Raw genomic sequence first — 24,190 nt, 5'->3', positions numbered from 1 at the left:
TAACTATTTGAACAATGTTTCATCTCCTTTAAAACAAAATAAAATCAGATCATTTTATACCTCTAGGGATCAAGGCATGTTACAGACACATGGCTAAGTGTATTGCCAACTGTTATACACAAAATTTTAGCAAAACCACAAACAGAATTAACCTTCAGGACTTCTTCAATCTGATATTACCATCCATATGCATATACTCATTCTCAATTTTTCTCCTTAGTTTTGTTTCTTTAAACTAATACTGCAGTATTAATAATTATTAATTAATATGTTATTAATTAATAACATGAATAAATCTTAAAATTTCATTACAAATTTTGTTCTGAATCCTATGTAATTATATTGTGCAATTGCTTGCAATATACTTGCTTTCGAGTTTATTTAGAAAATATTAATTTCCAAATAAACTTGAAAGCACCTATAGATTCAATAACATACTGAAATATCTCTAATATCTCTGCAGAATGTTTTGTAACTTTATTTATTCTAATGAGACTGCTGGATAAATCCTTCCTTGATGCTACAAATACAGAACCTGTAAGAGCAAACTAACACAGAACCTTGCTCATAGAAGTACCATGCACTTGAAAAGTGTTGAAGGAAATAATAGTTGCCAATATATATAAGCTGTTCTCTAAACAAGTTCAACCAGAACAGAGTAGTAGTAGCATATCACTTCTTAAGTGTAAATGGAATCCAACAATGCTTATTAATAGTGAAATAGGTGGCCTAATTTTAAGTAGTGTTCATTACCCAAGAACTTGGAAAACTTAGAAAAATCAGGACACAGTTAACTGAAAAGTGACTATGAATCAAGCTTTCCAACCTTTACTGATAGAGCTAAGTAAATAATTAAATAAATAAATAGAGGATTGTAGAAAAGTAAAACATATTTTCAATATGGATCAATAGATAAAAATGTTGCAATGTATTGCTTGAGTATACACTGGAGTCTCATAAACAAGTGCAACACTGAAGTGGATTTGACTGTGTATAAAATAGTTTTCTCAGGGAAAAAACATTTTACCTAGGGAAAAAACATTTAGGAGGGAATAATTTACATTTATTTGATAAGTTCCTATGACAATACAGTCCATTAATGCTCCTCTTCATTGCTTCTGTGAAACAGAAATATTTTGTCTGTGAGTTTCCTCTACATGTGTCCAGATAATTCTCTTAATATTGCTTTTAAACTTGCATTTCAAACACAATATTAAACTTTCATCTCCACATCAAGAAAATAGTACCTAAATACATGGAAACAAGGAAGGCTAAAAAAAAAAATAAAAATCAACCATAAAGCCCCAAACCCATATTTAGTGTAGGCTTGAAGTAACTGACGTGAATTTGACATTCCAATGTTTTCAATACACACTGGGAGCCAGGTACATTAACGTACATACATACTTGAGTTTCACAGCAGGTCTTTCTGCTTTGTGTTTACCATACTAGTACACACTGAACAGTTTTCAAAAAATTATTATATATAGCCTTTTTTCACATTTATTTCCAGAAAACATTATTTTCTTACTGCAATTTTTACCACATTCATATAACTATGCTGAATTTCTCATTCCTGAAGTCTGTTCCTCTTTAGCAGAATGGGAACTGTTTATTTCTTTTCTTTTTTGTCTTCCTTGGATTGGTTTTTGACTATCTTTTTTGTTTCTTTGTCTTTTCCCACATGAGTAGCACCATCCTTTTCACTGGCTGATTTTTTTGTAGTCTCCTTGGATTTTACATTTTTGTCTAGGCCTTTTTCCTTTCCTCTGTCTCTTTTAGCCTTGTCAGAATCTTTCTTTAATTTATTCATATCAACAGCTTTCTTGTCCTTTCGATCAGTAGCATCTTTTCCTTTCCTGGCTTTCTTTTTTTCTTCTTCATCTTTGATTTCCTGCTTCTTGGATTCCTGCTTCTCCCTTAATTTCTTGAGTGATTCTTTAACAGCTTCTTTTACTTTTTAGTTTTTCATTTAAAAAAGAGGAAATGTTCAATAAGAGAACCATTCTTAGGTCATAAAATATCTTATGAACAACTATCTAAAAGTTTTGATCAAATTCTTATTTAATGTTTGTTAGATGCCAATTTAAACTTGTAAAATTAACTTTTAGGCTTTAAGCAATTTAAACAAATTAGTTTTGACTTCTAGCAATATCTCACACCATGCAGCCAGCAAGCAACCTTAGCTTATATTGCAACTGCATCTGAAAGAAGCATTAATTTAGTGAAAACCATGCCTCTATTATCTTACTGCTAACTAACTTCTGCAGAATGCTAAAACCACTTTTGTCTGTGAGCATGAAAATCACAGTAAATTTTGAATCTTTGACAACAGTAAGAAAGTTGCAAGTGTTATAAATAAAGTGTTATAATACAAATATATAATGCAACATTTTACCAATAATACTACCTCATATTAAGCAAAGACTTAAAAAATATATCTGATGTACATATTTTGCAAGAATAAGACATAAGTACACAAAAATTAAGAAGAAATAGCAATGTCCTGGTGAATTAAATCAAATTCAAAAAAGTTAACTGGGTTTGACCATATTCAGTGAAATCAAAGTAATAATTGTAAATTAATTCTTACAACTTTGTTTTTTAGTTATCAGTAACACTTTTTTGTTTGTTTTACTTTTGGACTTGTCTCTCGTGCTTATTTTCTCTATTTTAATTCACATTTGGCCATGACACAGTATCTAGATAATACATCATAAGAAAAGTCAGAACAGAAACCCTGAAATTTAAGTTCAATATGTTTAATATTTAATTTTCAATACTTCCATTTTGCCCACAGTTTTGAAAAAAATTGCAGTACCAGCAGCATTCTCCAAAATAAGGAATTTTTAACTCAATAAAATTTAAGGGTTTTTCCATTAAATCTCCGTATGCAATATTTGCATTTAATTTTAAAATTAATACTCCCACATTATTGAAAAGCAATAATGATTTTTAAATATAAACAGCTCTATTTTTATTCAGGCTTTTGAGAGAAACTGCAGTCTGTTGTGGCAAACAAGCAGGTAAGTGAGATTTCTGTAACCTGCCTCTAACCTCTGTGTATCATTTCTGTGGAGTGAACAATTCAATCACACAGCTTAGTCTAAAAGGAATGACATCGTATTTCCTTCCAAATGTTTTCTGACATAAAACATTTAAAATATGTCACTTCATCATTCTTATATCAAACATTGAAAAATAACCCAAAACCCAGGAATGAATTGAAAAATGACATTTATTACCATTCTAGGAAACACACAATTTGCAACCAACTTATACCAAGCAAATGTGGAACAAATGCTAAAAATTTCAACTTTGCACAAGATGCTAAGAAAAGTCACATTTATATGAGCAGAGAGTTTCCTTCAGTAAATACACTTTCTTTCTCACATTTGTATGATGAGCAAGCATGCATTTTTCACATACTGCTAGAAAAAACAACTTAAAGTCTAAGCGATTTAACAAAGAAACTGCATTGTTTACACAGTCCCATGCTATGATAGAGCATAACTGAGCAGATCTAAAGAGTGAAGCACCTGAAGTACATCTGGTACCTTCGTGTTTTGCTGAGGCTAATTAGCTTTTTTTGTCTCTCAACACATCTAAGACCATTATGGCCTGTTCATACAGCAGTGTAATTATAAATAAATATATGGCATAAATTGGTTGCAAGCTATCCTACTTTAAGTTTTTAGAAAATGTATAAGTATCATTACTGCAATCAATTCTGCAATTAATATTAAAGTTGAAGTTATTGAACTTTGCCTAAATTTCTCCTACCTCTAAGAAAGAAACAGATGAAACTATTTAAGTACAGACTTAAGCAGAATTAAGGCGCTCTAGTCCAACTGCAATATAGTAATAGTATCATGAATTCATGAAAGACAACTAAAAGAGGATTTCACACAGAGCAAAATCTTACTTAAAAACATGCAGAATATGAAATTATCATAAACTACTTACACTCCAAACAAGACAACTGTTGTAAAAAAATATGCACAAACAAAATATAATCTCTAGTTAGGAAAGCACTCGCATTGCCATTAAATTACAATCAGTAATAAAAAAAACTTACTGAAAAACTGCAAGGATAATAGTTTGCTGCACCATTAGACAACACTTAGACACCATAGCTGGTATTAGTAACCATTATTATAACCTGTAATTGGTATTTGCAATGCACATGCATTTCATACATCATTATCTGCAAAAAGAACATTAAAAATACCTTTGAGTTTAGTTTTTTTCTTGGCTACCCCTCCTGGTTCCTCACCTAATTTGTTGCAAAATGGAAATAGGTTATGAACATATCCATGATGTTCAAAAAACTTGACATAAAATTTCCCAACTTGCCATGCTATGTAAAAAGCTAACTTTACGTAGCACCCTGCAATGCTATGGAGAGAGACCAAATGTTAACTCATAAGGAATAAAGCACCTTCAGTTGTAAGACCACCACAAGTACAGATATGAAAGACTAATTAATCAAAGAAAAGTACCACATTACTAGATGCATGCTACTTATGATGCTTCTTAACTCCTTGGAGCTCAGTTCTCTCCAGACAGCTGCCACGTCATTATGACCAACATGCCAGCTGATTTCTCTCTGAGGTATTTGTCAGTTCTCTCTCAAACCCATTAACTTGTTTCTATAAAATTTTATAAACATATTAACTCTAAAGATCTTCAAGCACATAGGTATTCTAGATTACATAAATTGACTATTTTCTTACAATGAATTACAACCTATGTTTCTTTATCCAACTAAAAATAAGTGTTTTAGCAAAGGTATTGCTCAGATTCCAAAAAGCAGTTGCCATTTCATTACAGTTAAAATATTTATTGCATTACTTCAGACTTTTTAAGACTGTTAAGACTTTTATTAAAAAAATAAATCCTATTCTCCAAAGTCAGGTGCTGCCCTCTTTCCCCATTGTAGCTAACAGAAACTGAGGGCATTCAGCATCTTGATTGTGCCTTATACCTAGTTCCACAAGAAGCATGAAGGCAAAAGCCTTTCCACAAATATAAAAACATCATTAGTTTAATCTTTTTAATACCATAAAAAGAGACTGGATTATCATTATCATGACGCTGTGGATTAAGACCTAAATCCCACAAATGCAACAATTTTAACCACAAAAATCATGCACATTGCTACCCAAAAGCCAACTAGAAAGTAAAGTTGGAAAGTCAGTGTAAATGTGTATTTTTAAACACATACATAATCTTATTAAACTAGAAGAGATATTCCCATGTCTCAACATTAGGTTTCTTTTTCAGACATATAAAGCCCCTACACTGGATACAGTTTGCACCTTGAAGTTCAGTTTCTAGAAAACAATAAATACCCAAACTGTGTCACTATATGTCAACATTTATTCTGAAAAAAAATCAAAACAAACACCACCCCCTAAAGACTCCCCAAAAAAACAAAAACAAAACTCTGATATCCTACACTAAAAACAAAACAAACAAAAACACAAAAAAAACCAGACAAAAAACCCACATAAATTTTAAAAAAGTAGTAAATAAAGTCATTGTAGTCAATTTGCATATAATTTCTCTATTAAATGTTTTCAAAATATCAGGCATTGACATTATGGTCAAAATTGCTTTAAAAATGGGTTAGACAAGTAAAAATACAATTTTTTTAATTATTTCCTTACAAACTCACACCAGGAAATGAAAATCTTTTTAAGCTTTTTCCTCACAGATTACCACATTGCTGGTGCACAGAGCTCTAAAATCATTATTCAATCTTACTACTTCTAAGCACTGCATGGAAGAAGAAGTTCATATAAAAGGAAGAATAGACTTCAACTGTTATACTACAGCATCAATGAAAATATAAACAATAAAAGCTACTCAACAAAGTTGCACAGAGTCATATTTAAATTTCCAGCTCCTCCTTTCTTTTCATACTAAAATTAAACATTCCTGGATAATTTAAGATACACTTTTAAAAGCATGTATTGACAAGGAAAACTGTAAAATTTTACAAAGATCAGAATAGACAAAAAATATCATAAAGATATTTCAAATTCTTTGAAAATAAAAGTACATGCACTACGTTGAAAGATTACAAAACACCTTGTTCACTGAGTACTGATATTTCACTTGTTAAATATTCAGACAAGTAGTAATTTCCTTCAATCTGCTTTTATACAAGGAATAGCAGTAAGGTTCTCATCAAATTATCAATTCATAATTACATAAATCATGTATAGGTGAACATCTTATTAATAGACCTATTTACAGGAAAAGTACATAAAATAATATATTTCAAAATCTTACTACGTAATAATCACAAGAAAGAAATCCTGATGCATCTTGATTTCCACCTGGACTGGGTCCCTACAAGGCACTACAGAACACAAAAGTCAGCCCCAATTAGCCTGAAGCACGGGTGCAAAAGCTTTTCAAGATAGGAATGTCCTGGACCTATGACAAAATCTGGCACCTAAGTAAACTTGTGGCAAAGACTTAGGCTCTTACAGCCTTGGGGCACACCAAGCAATGTTCAGTATTTTATAAATCATGTAGTTGAACCTGTAGACCCTTATTCTAAGGTCCAATTCAAGTGTCTTTACACTTGTTTTGCACTAGTTTTAAAGTTCCTTCTTTTTTCCACTCAATGCCACATTATAAATGTCCAGTGCTGGCAATACAAGATAAAAATATAGAATTTACAACTACAAATGTGTTTATAATGGAATGTCAGAAATTGCTACTATTGGAGTCAGTGAATTAAAAAGTAGACTTCAGAGTTAACATAGCTGGATAGTTTTCCAATATTTTCCAAATAACTACTTAAACAGTCATTCTAAAAAATCAAATACTCTGGTGAGAGTGGTTATTTTCACATAATGCTTAACAGTAGACAACTTGGTATCTTAACTGATTCTTTGAAGCTTAGGAATATTAAAAAGCATTCTTATGCTTTTTAATTAAAAAGTTTAATTAAAAAGCATTCTTATTCTGCAACAAACCCAGTAATTTCCTCTATTTTTCCCCATAAAAATCTTCGAGGACATTCTCCACAAATCAGCATCAAAAGACAAATATAAAAGTACTATTTTTATTCAGAAAGATACGGATTGCAAAACAAAAATAGATAGAAGCACTTTCTTTTTGAGCAGTTTCACAGATGTTAACAGATAACATTCTCACATTTAACAGTATATTGAGAAGCCTAACACATGCAAATTCTATTTTATTCATTTAATAATCCTGAAAACTTTAATAGTCTTGCTAGGCAAAAGGCTTTGCCATATAAAAAAAAATCCTATAAATGAATTTCACCACATCTACCTGCATAAACCCTTTTAACCTGCAGCACCATGCAAAAAAAATCTAAGCTAATTAAGGTGGTTTATCCACTTACACGTGAAAAGGAAGAGGCTACTTTGCAAATACCATAGAAAGCATACGGTCCAGGTTAGCACTAAGCAGCTGACAGACAGAACTTGCTACCCTTCCACAATTTGTGCAATGCCTGGATAACAGGGTATAAAGTGTCAAGCTCTAAACATTAGGGCTTGTGTTCAGACTCTTGCCTTAATTCATGATGTCCCATCAAAACCTCCTTAATCACACAAAAAATTAGCAAAAGATATTAAAATTGTAGCATTAAAAAAAAGGAAATACAAATCTGTAAACCAAAACTATTATTAACATTTTTTTCCTCTCCTTTTTATTTTCCTTCTCCAAGAACTGCAAGTCAGAAAAAGCAATCCTTGTTTGCATATGCACCTGCACAAAATTATTACTATGATTCTGCATTTACAATGTGCTACATTGGAAATACAAGGTCATCTACTAAATAAAATAGCTTACTGACAGAAAGCTAGCAGCCACTTACCTTAAACTGAACTCATTCCCTGTTTGCAGAGTGCTGGGCTTAGCAAAGCCTGTACCTCTCACAAATGCAAGAGAGCTTTTTTAATTCATACAACTAGCACAAAAAAAATCCCCAACACCAAACTTCAATACATTCTCAGTACATTGCTTCAATACCTCTTGTTTATTTAACTGCCTAATTTTAGAAGAAAAATCCAGATCAGACACACGTGGCAGAAAGCATTTTTCTCTTCTGTAGTCACAGATGCTTGTATCGCATCCTATGTGAGAGATGTAAGAAACCAACGAGCAAGTTTTGCCTTTATTAGCCTCATCTTGGGAAATCCATCCTAAATGACCATTAGAAAGACACTTTTTAATGTATTTCATGTTGCTGTGCCATCATTATGATAGTTGCTTATCTTGTGAAAATCTAACAGACAATATAGTACACTTCTGTCCAAAATGACTGATCTGTACACAACAGCTTTTCCCACCTCTCAAATACTAATTAAATCACATTTACAATACAGTTGGGGGTTTCTCTCTCCCATCTGACCATGAAATGGTCTTCTACATCTCCATCCAACTGTAACCTACACAAAAACTGTTATAAAAATTTGATTTCTTCTGTAGCCAGTCAATTCAGACTAATAATGCAAATTTTTGAAAGGCAGTGGTGGGGGGGAAGTATTGGCAAAAAAAGTTGTTGCAATAAGAATTTCAACAGATACGCAAACAATTTACTGTTCACTTTCTTCAATTCTAAGTTATTCTACAGTAATTCTATAGTAATTCAGTTACTCTCTTCAATAAGTCATTCTATACATTATGAGTGCTGTGATGTGATATAAAGCACTCTTTTACTTTCAAATCAAATACTGTTGAAGGTGGTCACAGAAATCTGGGGTTCGAAACTTCCACAAGTTCTCAGCCATTTTAGAACTATGGGTATGTTTTTTTCCCCCATAAAGTTCTTTACATTAGTATCACAAGAAAGCAAGTAAAAGCTTATGCTACAAAGGTTAATGCAGTATTATGTTTGAAGACTGGCAGTTAAAATAGCAAACATTTACCAACACAAGAAAACGGCACAACAAATCAAACTAAAAATTTAGGTTTCAACTTCCTCAACTGATTAGAAACAATTTGTGTGGACTTACAAGCAAGAGTTGAGATACAGTTCTATTTTCCTCACTTATTTGCACATCATACTCAGATTAACCTTCTTGCTCTTAAAATCCTTCTTTAAAAAAAAAAAATTAAAAAAAAACCAAAAAACAAACACCAACACCCAAACAAAAAACTGCCATGCTGATATAACTGAAGGCTCATCCTAATCTTATTACCACCATTACTAGCCAAGTTCTGCTTGCAATGACAACAGTTAATACATGCAAAGCAAACTCTTCTATCCCAAACTTGCAGAGAGCTTTGACAGCTCCATTCACCGCTGGTAAGGGTTCAGTTGTTAACTCAAGAGGAACAGCACCAGGCAAGAATGAATGCTTCTGGAAAAAAACCCTATATTTACCCTATTTTTCACCCTAGGTTTTTCACCCACCCCCATCCCTTCTTCTTCTCATACAAATTCTCTATTTTCCCACTATAATTGTTTTTGAGCAGACTTCTACAGACTTAATAAAATCAAAAGGAACATGCACAACATGAAATCATGGCCTGCATTTCATCTCCGTATCCCTAGTTAAATTAATTTACTGTTTACTGATCACCTATCTCAGTGCCTGAAGTTTTCTCATGGTTCAAGCAATTTATCTCTATTTCACTTGAAGCTTTACCAGTTTAGCAATATTTATTTTAACTATTTGGTATAAACTTCATTATATAGAGTTCTTACAGTAAATGTTTCCTTCCTCTTTTTGGTTATCTAGTTCCATTACTGAAGCATCTACAATAGAATTCAATGTTCCATCACAATGTTTTTAATTCACAATGAAAGGTATCAGTGATGAAATTCTTATTTCTAATTCAAATCTGCTTCTAAAGTTAAGAGCTCAAAAAAAACCCCAAACCAAACAAAACGACCCAAGTTTACTTATTTCCTACATCTCAGATACTTTGCAAGTTTGTTCCACTTGCTAAGAAACTTTCACAGAACTACTAGCATTCATTTTTATAATGTATGGGAGATTTTAATTTTCTTTGCCTTAAACTTCATATATCTCATTCTAAAAACCGTTAAATTTACATGTTGTTAACTTTTTTACATCCTAATCCTCAAATATTTTGGAAGAAAATGGGATTAATAATCTTGTGTCTCTATTTAATAAACCTTGAGCAGCAGTATTAACAAATCACAATGCTTTGCTTGCTTAACACTAGAACTTTTTTATTACTTTTAAAAGATTCAACAGAACTCTGAGTTAGATGATTTAATGGAAGTTTTTTGAAACGGGCATGTCAAATTGTTTTAAAACTGTCATGCCAAAGTAAGTGAAAATTCATTTATTTTAAGAACAGATTAAAATTTTAGCCTGCAATCACTAGTGTTAAAACTTGAGTATCAACTTCCTATAGGAAACCAATAAAAACTTAAGCAAAGCAGGCATAATAATAGACAATTTCATATAATTTTAATAGTAATCTGTTTGAGTACATAATTAATATACTAAAAGGACAGCTCAATTTCAGCTTTTGATATCTGATACAAACTGCAGAACACAATTATAAACTGCCCTTTCTACATCTGTAACTTCATGAGAGCAGACAGAATTCACATACATGGAAAATATTTTTGGAACAACTGTCATAAAACAGTTTCACAAGAAAAAGATTCACATTTGTAAAACTGCATTAAATACTTCAATTTAGCAAGGAATGGAAGACATTAAGTTCTAATTTCCAATTAGTCTTTAATATATTCCATATTACATTAGAAATACATAATCACAGCTTCCCACCTCCATAAAAGGCCCACCTTAAAAACTAAAACAGATTTAGAACAGCCCTTGTGATTGACTATTATATTAAAGAAATTACTGAAGACTTAGTTTGAAAACAGACAAATCAATGGGAATAAACCACATGACAGAATATCTTCTGAATACAACAGATGTTAGCTGACTTAGAAATAAATGTTTCTGTAGAATTTTCAAGCACTTTTACATTAAGTGCTTTTCTTCGAACAAGTAAAAAGAACCTATCTGAGAAATCAGTGAATCACAAAAAAAGTATTTATTAAAATTATATTTCACAAGAGAATTATCATTGTCATGTCTATATTAAAGGATTAACATAAATATGTATTTACAGAATGCAGTCATGCTAGCATACTTTACAATCAAAGCTGTTACAAAATGCTTCAGTTAACGTTTGCTAGAAAGACAAATGTTACAGTGTTAACAGTAGAGGTTATTACACTTAAGCTTTGTAAGTTTTGTGCATAAAATGCACAAATTGAAGCACATACAGAAACCAACTACACAGCCACAGATACATGTTTTATTCTAAATATTTACACAACCACATAATATGTGTCATCCTGTCACAAAAATGGAAAAATCATTGAAAGGCTTTCAACTATTGAAACTGCATAGCATGGATGACTTTAGTTCAATCTTTATAGCATCCATTTGGGAGGTTCCCCTCAATGTCATAAATTCTTGTTATATTAAGACTGATGATTTCATGGACATTTTCAAAAGCCAATCAAATTAGTCTCTCAGTCTCACTGGTTCTGTAAATCCAAAATAACACAAGTCTTTTTTCCCTGAACCCCTTCATTCTGTGACGTACCATCAACATCATCTGCAGCTTCGCTTTCTTCTTCTTCTAGTATTTCAAAAGGAGTCAATACATCATAGAGAAATGAGAGAAAGCCATAAAACCAATCAGAGCTTTCCTCTGCTAAAATATTAAGGACTTCCTCAAGGGAATCAATATTTTCATTACTGCCATCTTTGGTCAGGCCTACACAAGAATAGAGGAAAGAGAGAGAGAGGGAAGGGGAAAAAAGAGACAGCAGTTAGGTGGAAAGAGGAAACTGTAAAAGGAGGATCTGTGAAAGATATCTGATGTCACAGACATCAGTCTTTACAGGAATGCTAATTAGGAAACAGAAAGATGTTAAGAAAGTTGAATCTTTCCAAGTACAGACTACAATTTGGGCAATAAACATGCAAAACATTATGCCAGAATCTTATTTAAAAAAAAAAGTGGAAGCTTTGCTTTGCCTTCTTCCTAGTCCTAAAACCAAACCCATTTATATTCAGTTTTCTTGCCACAGCATTTACTTTTAGCCAATTTCTGTAACAGTAATCTTCCACTACTTTAAAATCATCCAATTTGTCTTTTTTTATTTTTTAAACCATCATGTTCAAATTTGAGAGCTTGCAACTCATAGCTGAGGTAACATTTTAAAGCAAAGAGTATATAACCAAACTTGTCACAAACGTGCTGTTAAGGATAACAATCTACCATGCAGAATTTTTCATTTTGCATAGAAGTGAGGATTCTAATTGCTGGGGTGGAGGAGGAGTTGTTTTGCAGTTTGTTTGCTTGTTTGGGTTCTTTGACACGTTTCTCAATCATTTTTGTCAGCGACACATACTCTACATGATACACTTGGTCCTCAGGAATTATTTCCAAATCTGAGGATATAGAGAACACCAGATAGAAATGAAAAGGTAGCCAGTAGAAAGGGCATATGTTTTGTTATACAGAAAATCTAAAGCAGGGTAAAGAGTTTAAGTAGAGATGGTCAGAACAGCAAAGAAAGAGCTTGTCACTGCTAAACTCCTTAATACTAGAAGTTGCTATTTTAGGTTAGAAGACCCACTGATCTAACTGGCATTTGTAAAATACAAATAAGCCATGAATAATGCTTTTTTCCACTCCCTTTTTTTGGTTGTTGAGTTTTTGTTTTTTGTTTTAGGGGTTTTTTTGGTAGGTTGGGTTTTGGCTTTTTTTTTTCCTTGCTGGGGTTTTTTTGGGTTTTGGGTTTTTTGTGGGGGGTGGTGTTTGTTTCTTTTTTATTATAATCCACTGGTTTATAGTTATTATTAAATAACATTTCAACTTTTCCATTCTGGGAAAAGCACAACAGAACGACCAGGCAATGACAAACAGTCAATTACTGGTATGCTTTAAAGCTGAAGAGGGAGGAATTTCCCACACTTCTAACCAGCACAACCCTTCTCTTGTGTTAAAAGGACAAGAAGAAAAGTGAGCTAAGGGTGAAGACAGATTGTTGAAACAAAGTTAAGTGACCATGTTGCACATGCAGACTACAAAGCAATATTAGATGCAGGTTAATGACACACTCAAGATAGAGAAGTTCACGGCAGAGACATTAAACACTTTTTAAAACATTTTTCTTACAGCACATAGTGAAAGTATCAATGATAATTCTGAGGAAACTTCCAAGTCCATGATATTCCACATCCTTGTAACTGGATGCCCAGAACCTCTGCTTGAGTGACCAGCCATTCTCTTTAACTTTTCACTGGATAGCCCAAAGGTTTAAAAATGACTGAATCCAGGAAGCAATCAAGGTATTATAAATATCCCTCTCCAACTTCTTCCATGGTTTAGTTCTATAAAAGTTAAATTTTATAAACAACTTTATGCACAGTAGTCAGTCATCATTCTAACTTGTTTTCAAAATTTGGATCAAGCAGGACATAAAGACATAAACAAAAGTAAGAATATTTACTGAAGAATGAAATCTCAATTTAAGAATGGAAACCTGAACCAAAAAACAAAATTAAGAAAAAATAAAATCTAAGTTACAAACACAGAATTATAAATATTTGTGTTATTCTATTCTGTCAGAATCTGGCATAAAAACCAAAAACACAAAAAACTCCATATTACTCCCAAAAGATCTCATGCTAAAGATATCATTTCTGTAAGCACATACAGAATTACAGAGATGCCCCTGTTCTTGCACTAAGTCAAGAATAAGACTCTTGGGCAGTTACCTTACTGTAGCATATTTTCTTTGACAAGATTAGGACACCAAAGGGGACCACAGAAACTGGGAGAATGTGTCTTAACAGCCTTTGTAATTAATAATCAAACTATTTTTCATCTTCGCTTGCACCCATAATCAAGAACTGCTTTTCAAAGTAAAAACTCACATACTAATAAGCTCACATAAGCATCCTAACAAGTGTCTGGAAATGGTGACAAAACCAGAACCGTTCAACTAAGTAGCCCCACTATGAGTCACTAGCAGTGACTCACAGGGAATAAATACTTTATTTCAAGAGAAGTTTTCACATCACAATTTCAATTAAAGTGATCAAAGGTGTCAAAATCTTTCTCACTTCAATAGTGTTACCACGAGCAATGGGGCAGAGGGCTTGCCTACATGCATTTAACGAGACAAAGCCTTCCTTCTCCTTCAAACATCTTTTATGAGAATGAGCACAAGCAAGCCTTTAATATTTGAAGGTGCTACAGTAGAACATGAGAAAAGTGGAGAAAAGAATGAAACTTATCCTAAATAGCTGAACTGCACAAAAATAATTCTTTTTAACTCCAATCACCTTATCACAGATTTTTTGAATGTGCCATCTAGGTGCGACTGCCTGCAAACGTACTTTTCTATTAGAGATGAACCAGGGGAAAAGAAGTTAGTTTACCTCGATTATACTGCTTACTACCTACTCTCTGTTTGCTGATACACTAAGGTAGGGTTTTTCCATTTTCTGCGTAGTTGGACTACTCTGAACTAAATGTGCAGGAACAATATAGCGATGGCTTTCTGTAGCTGCAGTTCCAAAACTGTGCTAACCGCTGGACCCATTTAAGCAGAATTTCTCAGGGTATTTATTGTTGCTTGTTAAAAGGGGCTGAAGTATAAAAAAAAAAGTAGTCTTGGCTCCAAAAATACTAATACAACAGAGTTTGGTACTCCCCATACATGCCGGTTTTTGGTAATATTACTAAAGACATTGTTTCTCTGTACTGAGTTAAAGCAAGTACATAAGTATAACACTCCTCTGAAGACTAATACCCTTCAAAGAACAATCAGAGTGAAAAGACAAATTGGGAAGAGAAGTACTGAAAACAGCAGCCTTCAAAGAAGCAGAGTATGAAGCCTCTCTTCCCATTACCAAAGGAATTCAGTAAAAAGAACCTCACAAATACCTATGAAAAAGACAGAATCTGCAAGACATTGTCAGAATAGCTTCAATACATTTGAATTTTCACCGTGGATATTTTTTTATAAATGCTACAATACTAACTACACAAATACCTGGGGTTGGTTGACTGCTAGGGTTTTAGGTGGTTTGTTTTTTGGAGTTTTTTTCACTTCTCTTACCTGGGGGAGTGGGGGAAGTGGGGAGGAACACACTTCTTGCACACTCTTTTTAAAATTACACAAATACCTGAAGAGAACTTAATCATCAAACCTCCTTTGATTACAACAAATAAAAAGTAAAGACCCTATCATATCTTATACAAACAAACAAAATAATGAATTTTAATTCTTCTATTTAGGTATGCTCAAGTAGTACAGAAAACTATTAAGTTATCAGCTACTAAACCATCTTTTAAAATATAAAATAAACTCATGCTAGGAGAAGCATTTCTCAAAATTAAATTAACTTAAAAGGTATTTACCATTAACGTGAAATTAAATCTTGAAATTTGTAGTGAAAACTGAACAGTTATGGAAGCAGACAACATTAAACCATTGTGCATGCCACAATTTCCATATACACCACTAGTGCCGTAATGGTAAAAGAACAAAAAAGAAAAAAGCATATGAATTCCTATCATTAAACATCAAACTGCAGTAACTCCTGTTTTAGCAGAGAAACCATTTGCTGTTACGGCAAGTCTGACTCAGAGAAAAATCCCAGAAAGTAATAAGCCTTCAAACACAGCACATGTACTAATAAAATCCCCACAAACAGAAGGAGCTATGCATTTAATACTTAGATAATTACCCTAATATAGCATATAGTTTACTATATGGTTTTCTTTACTACAAAGACTTAAGTCTATAAAGCAAATTCCTTAAGAGGGAATCCAGTTTTCTAGTTTCTGCATCAATGAAATAATTTCAGTCTGCATAGTGGTGTTCATTTTTTAGTTCATATTAAATTTTAAATACAAACAGGCACAGTAACTTATAGAAAACTTACATACTAGTTATTAGGAAAAATATCTTTTACATTTATAACTTTATTAGTGTCACAAAACTTCAAAGTTTATAATTTCTTTTGTACTGTAGAAATCATCATCCAATTTAAGTGAGATTAAATAATATTTCTAAGCAATTATTCAAAAGTAATAAAAATAAATTTTATCTGTGACCTTTTAATGTCACGTTTGAAGTATAAGGTTTAAACGCATGATAAGACAAGCTTATAATAGAAACACTTCCACGTACTGGCAGAATTCCCAGCTATATCAAGCTGCATAAAACAGAGATGTAACAAAGCTGCAGAATGTTCCTGGCTACCACCCTGGCAATCTGAATCCAACCAATAGGACCCACAAGAAATGGACACCTCCCTTCTATACACTACATAACAGATAAAGACTAGGATGATAACTGTATGAAATGTTACCTTATTCACCCCTAATAATTAACACTTAATCTGTGGCTCTGAAGCCATTCAGGGCACTGGAGATTCTTTGGAGTGCCTCTCACATTCACACCACTGCAAAGTGGTTTCGAAATTTTGATTACATGGGTTTTATTTAAACCATGACGGAATTAAACAAATGAACACACACCCTCCAAAGACTTGCTTATTCCTCCAGATATAAGTAGGAAAAAATAATCTGATGATAAACTGATTTTTATGGAGTACAAATTTCAAATACCAAACCATAACATCCTAATATACTACTAATAACTTCTATTAGTTTGATACATTCCACTTTGTTCTCTACTCTAGCTATTATTTACTCTGATGGGTTTTTTGTTGTTTTATTTATTTGTTTAATTTGTCAGGTTTGCGTGCTCAGAATAGGTGTACATTTGAACAAACCAGTGAAAGAAAACTACACTTTCTAACTTCAGGTATCCAAGAACTATCTATCCAATGCTTCATTGTGAAGCAGAAGATGGCAGTGTTTTAAAAGATGTAGGTAGAAGAGTAGCATCATGAAGTATGTCTAGTGACTGAAATTTCCCTTTGAAGATACACAGTGAGCAGAAAGACATTCTCACAAATTAAAAGGAACAGAAGCTTAAACTCAGTGTTGCAATGTCAAAGAAGAAAAATTCATGTCATGTACTATTTCCGAAGGGCAAAGAAAACGAACAGACTTCTGCAGAATTCAGAATAGAGGAAAGACAGTACAAAAATACACTACACAAACAGTCATCTAAGAAGTACAAAGGCATGTTCAAAGTCATTGTAAAGTGGGCCTGGCTTAAAATGTTAACATAAACAATGTTTTAACTCTTGAAACATCCTAGGTCCTATATCTGATAAATTTATTAATAATCACCACCATCTTTCAACAGCCAATACAGCAGCAAACACCTAATTTCAAAATCATCCTGTAAGTAATTAAATGCTTTCCACTTACATTGACATATTAGGAGAAAAAGAACAAAAATTGCTATAAGTTGCACACCCAATCCTACAACTTGCATTAAGAAAAAACCTATCACAATTAAATCAATTTAAGTTCTCCAATTAGAAAAACAAAAACCAGAAATACTGTTTTTATATCAAAAAAAAGCCAAACTTGAACATGCCAACTGAATTATATAGATTATTCCATCTGTATTAGTACTTGCCTAGCAATACTTTAGCATCTTCCACATCAAAATCTCCATCTCCATCAGCATCATAAATCCCAAGCTTGCCTAGGAGTGCAAAGAGAGGAGAAAAAGACAATTCAGCCATTTGTTTCCAACACAGTGTTTTCAATGTGCAGTGACTAACTGTCAATGCTAGATTGTTACCATATATTTTTTAACAATTTATGTGAACTCATAACCACATTTTAAATTTCCTGGAAAATACTACAGATATTTCAAGTTCCATTCTGTATCTCCTATATTTGAGACTGAACATGAGTTTGTTTTTTTTCTGCATGTTCTGTAATTACGTACTTGACATGAACATGCTTTGCTTAGAATAAAATTTAGGCTCACAAGGAATGTTCAACATGTTTGAGGAAAAATAAATAATAAACCAAAAATCAATCAAATAATCTGAATTTGTTTTCTGATTACATGCTTCCTGAAATTCTAAATTCTTAGAAAACAGATACATATACCTATATATAAGTACAAAATTTTTAGTGCCAAGTTAATAGAAAGTAAGCAGTCCACCTTCCAGACAAGGGAAAACATTCACAAACTTTATCAACACTTGTCTAACCTTCCATGCAGACAAAAAAAGTTGTTTGTTTTTCAGACATGACTAATAAATCAGATTTCTCACTTTTATTTTTGAAACTGCAGCTCTACCAGCCCTAGGTATGTGCAATAGGAGAACTCAGTTTCTACTAAAAGAGAATTTTCAGCACAGAATTGTGGTATCCAGGATCTGAAGCGTCCTGGGATCATCAAGTGAGTAGAGATGTATCTAATTATAGGTTTGATAAAATTCAGACATAACTTTTAACAGGATTAAAACTCTGCACAGTTTTCAGAAGAACTCTGTGTCCTAGTAGGTTGACAATATATTACACTTGTCATTCTCTAAATGGAGACAGAATTTTATTGCTAACAAAATAAATGAAATATGGTTAATATGGTACTTAGAAAACAGTTTTGTGGAATCAAAAATTCAGACTTGGGTCTAGAATAGTCAAAAATACATCCATCGGCATTGTATGGAAGCAATCCACTAGAAAGTATCTTTATCAGTTTATGGTTAAACACAGTAGACTGGTACAAAAATGTAATTCTCTAGAAATAAGAATAATACCATCTTCAAAATCATGAAGAATGAGACAGATGAGAAATGATTGAGTTTCATGTGACAACAGAAGAATAGTAATTCTCAAAAAAATTAAAACCATAACAAAATAAATCAAAACTTTCAGCCAAGGGACTGTAAAGCAAGCTTATTTCTCCAATATCCTACCTTGTAGGACCTCTGACAAGTTATAACGGAAATCCTTTGCTTTGGCTGCATGCGTAGTAAAAATATGAAAACCATTATTTGCATCACTAGACCCAATTATGTTGCAAACCAGAAGCTTCTCTTAAAAAATTGGTCCAGATCAAAAAAACTATGTTCTTTCAGATTTCTTAATTTTGTAAAACTACCAGTTGCAAAAGTGCATGTTAAATCCTACAACATCAAATATAACAGCCGTACCTGTGGACATACATCTTGAAATTGGAGACACTAATTTGCACCCTTAAATATTATATTAACAGTATTGTCTTAAAATTGTCATACTGAGATACCATTATCACCATTATAAGCTTAAAACTGAGGTCATTGAACAGCTCACTCATGAGAGGATAACTGATTCATTATTCTGACCCTACAGGCATCACAGTCCATCAGAGGAGGAATATCATTAGCTGCCCACTTTCAACCACTGCTGCAAGTTTCTGAGAGCTTATATTCAAACAATGCATATTTAGGTCACCTCTCAAGTGAACTACAGTATACATGTTACAAAGAGATCCTGAAGGATGATGCCTTTTCAGTTTTATGAGAATCCCGTTTTAACATCATAACAGCGTTCGGCATTAAAACATAGTTTTTGAAATACTTTGCTTATTCTTATCATGTAGATCATTTGCAAGCACTGCAGTAGTCAAATCATCTATCTAATCATTTAAAATGGCCTTCATTAAATGAATATCGTAATCTTATTAGAAGAATCTTAAGATTTAAAATTCTTACCTAGAACTTCTTCATAATCTACAAGTTCAAACCAGACAACTGCTACTGATGTCCAAACTCCCAGCAAAGCAATTACCATAAACCAGGTGAAAAATGAGCTTCCAGAGAGGCCTTCTTTCTTTCCATTCTTGCTTCCTCCATGCTTAGTCTCTGTTAAAATAAGACAAACAAGTAGGAAAAATGGATTTGTGTAAGAGTTAAAAAATTATTATTGAGGATATAATTATAAAACTTGTTTCTTATGACTATACAGAATACAAGACATTTGAGTAACAGTTTTTTAGTGGTTTTTGTTGTTGTGGTGGGGTTTGTTTGAGTTTTGTTCAGTTTTTATTTTTAAATTTTACCACTATTACTTGCTTTTCATATCACTGGGAATTACCGTGGGAAGCTTGATAATTATCTAACCAAAAGCCTCATAAGCAACCGAACACCAAATGCCCCCATCTAATTTGTCTTACAACTTAGCCAGAAATCCCGCCTAACTCTCCCTCCCCCCTTCCTTGTGTATTTACACAGAGCTTAACATTTTTGAGATGCTTTGCATTTGTACCCGCAGTTCCCAGGCTGCCACCAGAGGACACTATGGCCAGCAGAAAAGCTTCACAAGAGAACTGTTTCTCCTGAATCAAGTTTCAATAGTACTTGAAATAGCTCAAAGACCAACGTGACAATTCAAACAGCCTAAGAAAGCTCTAAAATCTGAACCATATTAAGGGTAAGACTCCAAGTTCAGACAGACACTTAAGCAACTAAAAACATCTTCCCTATAGCTTAGAATCAAACTGAGATTCACTCCATGCTAAATAACTTTAGACTTCCAGTCCTATGGAATATACAAGTAAAAGGATGACACAGAGATATAACGCAAATCACCATTTCATTAATAACTGCGAATATGGAAAGTAAATGTATATAAAAACCCCCAAAACAAACCACTAGAAAAAGACAGACCTTGACCTAGATGTGTGTAGCAGGTTTCAAATGGGCTTTGCCACTAGCAATGATATAAATTGCTTGATCTGTGTTTTTAGGATCATTTTGGCAAAAGAGGGATACATATAGTAAATAAATACGTAACCAAAAAGATGCCTGTGGCCTTTCTCCAAAGCTCAAGGTCTGCTCTGCTGCCTCCTGATATTACTGCTACAAAGCTGGCACTTCGCTGCAGTTTCATGTCCATCAGTCTATTCCACTTCATTCTGTTCTAAGAACCAACTTTTGCCAGTTCAGCCACACGCACTTCCAGTCATTCAAGCAAAATTATTTCTTATATATTTTGAAGGACTCGAGGAACTTTGTCATGAATATTGTGATAATACAATAAGGTAAGGAGTTAACTTTATCATACTAAATGCAAGTAATGTTTGATGCATTTATCAGCACTGATCATAGAAAAAGACAAAAAATACTCTCAATAGCTAAATATCAATGTAATTGTTTTTTACAATAAAATGGAGTAACTCTGAAAGATAAGTAATGAGAGATTGGTAACAGACTTATTTCTATAACAGATACTATATATAAGTACTTTCAGACCCTGCTTGCCATCAGGTCTACAGCTGTAATAAACTGCCCTTTTATTATATTCATTGCGCTATATATCAGGTTCAGACCAATAAAATCTCCACTGATCCACGTCAACTCTTACTTAGCTCAACATTTTATTGAAGAAAAAAAAAGTCTTTTATTGAGACTACTCCCTTCAAAGATCAAATTTCGTTTCTTTTCTACATTAAACACAAATGTCCAATAATATTTAGAGAGAAATTGAGATAACTCAGGCATGTATCGCTTGCTACTGCAGAGTCCCCTAATTAAATATATGCAATGTCCATATACTCAGCTCATTTTAACATCTCTCTTGTGGGAAATGCACAGGTAGCCTGGAAATAGAGGGAAAGACAAGCACTGTGCACCAGTACATTCAGAAATATGCTCAACTGTATATGAATTTACTTGAAGTATTCTTGAGCTGGAAATGTTAATATTCAGAAATAAACAGTTATAGTATGTAACGGCAGGGCTTCACTACACCTGTGTTCCAAGGCAGTCAATGAAAGTTTCGTATGTACTTAAAATTAAACCCCAAGGCTAAAAGCATTTTAAAGGATTCCATGTTACAACTTTGTTCTATAGCAAATAGGAAAGAGGATCTTACTGCATTTCACACTCATTTATCTCACTGTTTTCTACTGTTTACTGCTAGTTGCCTCTGAGGGAAGAAGCTTTACTTGTTAGAAGAACGGGAAAATGAAAGAAAAGACAGCTTATTTAAGTAACTGAGCATAGCTGTTCATATTTTTTTCAGTATAAAAGACTATTTCATGTTAAATCCTCAAATCAGATTCTGCTATAAAAATATAATTCACAACAGTCACAAAGGTACATTTTCATGCTGTGGCTTCCTACCTTATAGCAAAATTATTTTCAAAACTCTTGAAAAAAAACAACTCAACCATGGCAGCATGATCACGCAACACTTTTATATAAATGGAAGTTACATAACATAGAATGCACCTATGGCCTGCACAAATAACGCTACATACAGGGTCAGAACAAAACACTGCATGCACTGAAGCTGGCTCAGAGCTCATTCCAAACAGTTAATTCTCAACTCAAGCCCTTTCCCTGCACATGCTGCCAGCTATGTCAAAAGTAGGTCACTTGCCATATCTGGTAAGCCTGTGCTTACACCACCAGATGTCTTTATGCAGACATCAGAAAGTCTTAAAGCACGCTCCATCCCTCAACGGCAAATCTATACAATCCTGTACCTCACCCACTCCCTCATCAAGTCACTCCTAGACAAAAATGTATGAAACCCCTTTTTCTTTAGCTTACCTTCGCAACACCTAGCAATTTTACATACTCCAAAAATAACTCTGAAGTCAGACATTTGAAGACAAAACGATGTCTCATGTTAACATATGCTCTACTCAAGCAAAAAATGCTGCAATCCTTGTAACAAATGTTACAAACCTGCCTTAAACTCATGAAATACCCCTAGTCCAGAGAACATATAATCAAAGAGAACAGATGCAGGCTGTAAAGCACACTAGAACAGCAAACTGACAAGCAAACACCAACAAATGACAGTAAGCCAGTTACTGTGCCGATTACAAAATCAGACATAACTGGTATGAAAGTACACATTTTCCATTTGCTCACAAAAAAGGTTAGGATTATACCTGTGTCGTCAGCCATAACATTAGTGCTCGATTTCCACAGACAGAGCGAGTGTGTATCTCCAAAAATTAATGTTGAAGGTAGAATAAGAAACGATTTATCCTCACTCCAGCCTTGCAACAGGAGCAAACAAGTTTTTTAAAGCCAGCTCAGCTGGAACCCGAAACTGGACCCAAGAGAAACCTCTCCTCCAAATCTATTTTTAGAGCAGTTATCCTGAGGAGCCAAACGCTTTTCAGAACTCATATGGCAATCTAGGTCTGACGACAATCAAATTCACTTACTCCTCCAAACAGAGCATCCTGGGTAGTTGATCCTTTCCCCTCCCCTTAATCCTCCAACATAAAAACAAGAGCAAATGAAACCGAGCACATTGTACTGTAGTATTTTTGCTGCAAAGCACGCCACAGTGCCTGAGCTCTAACGACACTAAATCCATGCGCATAAGCTGAAACACAAGTCCGGACACAAAGCTTGCCTGCTTGCATTTGTCAAGTTGGCCCTCATCCAAGAAACTTTCTCCATGTTTGCACTCCTCTACCAGGTTTCCCGAGTAGAGACTGTTCATTTGGAACTTGCTAACTACTTAAAGAGAAAAGAGACAACTAACTTCTATAACTTAATTTTGAGTCATTGAAAGAATTACTTGAAACCAATCGCACACATTCTTGACAAAAAATTTTTGGATCCGAACTGTTTCCTGGTGCACATCGTATATGCTTCTAGCAGACCCAAAGAAAGGTTACTGACAGTTTTGCCAAAGGAAATATTGTTTTCCTAGCGTGCAATATACCACAAGCCATAAAGTGAAACCAGGCAAAATTTCCATTGCTTATTCGTTTTGGGTGGAAGTCAGAAACTAACTCATTTCTCATTCACAGCAACCCTAATAAAAACTTTACGATCTAGCACTCTGTCCTTCTTCCTCCACGCTTCTTTGAATAACACAGCCATAAGGTAGATGGAGTGAACAGAAGAATGTAACAGCTACTTTGAAAAACAACACACAACTCCTGTGGTTTCAACATCCAGCGATTAATTGCCAAATGCAATTCCCAATAGCTCAAGGGAGAAAAAAGTGAGAAAAAGCACCAGTTTAAGACTTTTCAAATTAATGAAAAGCAACTACAGGCAGTTGATTCTATAACTAATGTATCTGTTAACTACTTTCAAAGCCACTTGAACACATTAAACAGACCAAATGCTTTAAGAAAGACATCCTGACTACTACATTTCTGTGATTTAGCTGATGCATAAGCAATTCAGAGCAAAACAGAAAGAAAACTTGAAGAGTAGAAGTTACCAAACATATGGAGAAATCAACGGTTTATTAAGGAAAATAA

General features: G+C 33.6%; 1 protein-coding gene across 2 annotated transcripts; it reads right to left on the bottom strand.

The window, feature by feature from the left end:
• Window positions 1-1,041: 1,041 nt before the first annotated feature.
• ASPH (aspartate beta-hydroxylase) lies at window positions 1,042-23,138 on the bottom strand. Of its 2 annotated transcripts, none has more exons than XM_029959461.1 (5): window positions 22,850-23,138; window positions 19,659-19,808; window positions 17,582-17,650; window positions 4,232-4,276; window positions 1,042-1,956 (listed from the first exon to the last, which is right to left on the bottom strand). In XM_029959461.1, the coding sequence occupies exons 1-5, from the start codon at window positions 22,863-22,865 to the stop codon at window positions 1,613-1,615; spliced, it is 624 nt and encodes a 207-aa protein (XP_029815321.1). In that variant the 5' UTR covers window positions 22,866-23,138; the 3' UTR covers window positions 1,042-1,612. The 2 variants fall into 2 exon arrangements, with proteins under 2 accessions (XP_029815321.1, XP_029815322.1); XM_029959462.1 differs by lacking the exons at window positions 1,042-1,956; window positions 4,232-4,276 and adding exons at window positions 10,699-11,775; window positions 18,882-18,926 and having other exon boundaries at window positions 22,850-23,103.
• Window positions 23,139-24,190: the final 1,052 nt, after the last annotated feature.

The sequence above is a fragment of the Manacus vitellinus genome, unplaced genomic scaffold, assembly GCF_001715985.3.
Source record: "Manacus vitellinus isolate BGI_N305 unplaced genomic scaffold, ASM171598v3 scaffold_1_pilon, whole genome shotgun sequence".
Lineage (NCBI taxonomy): Eukaryota > Metazoa > Chordata > Aves > Passeriformes > Pipridae > Manacus > Manacus vitellinus.
Note: the sequence above shows the minus strand (reverse complement) of the source record. Positions and strands in the feature narration are given on the sequence as shown.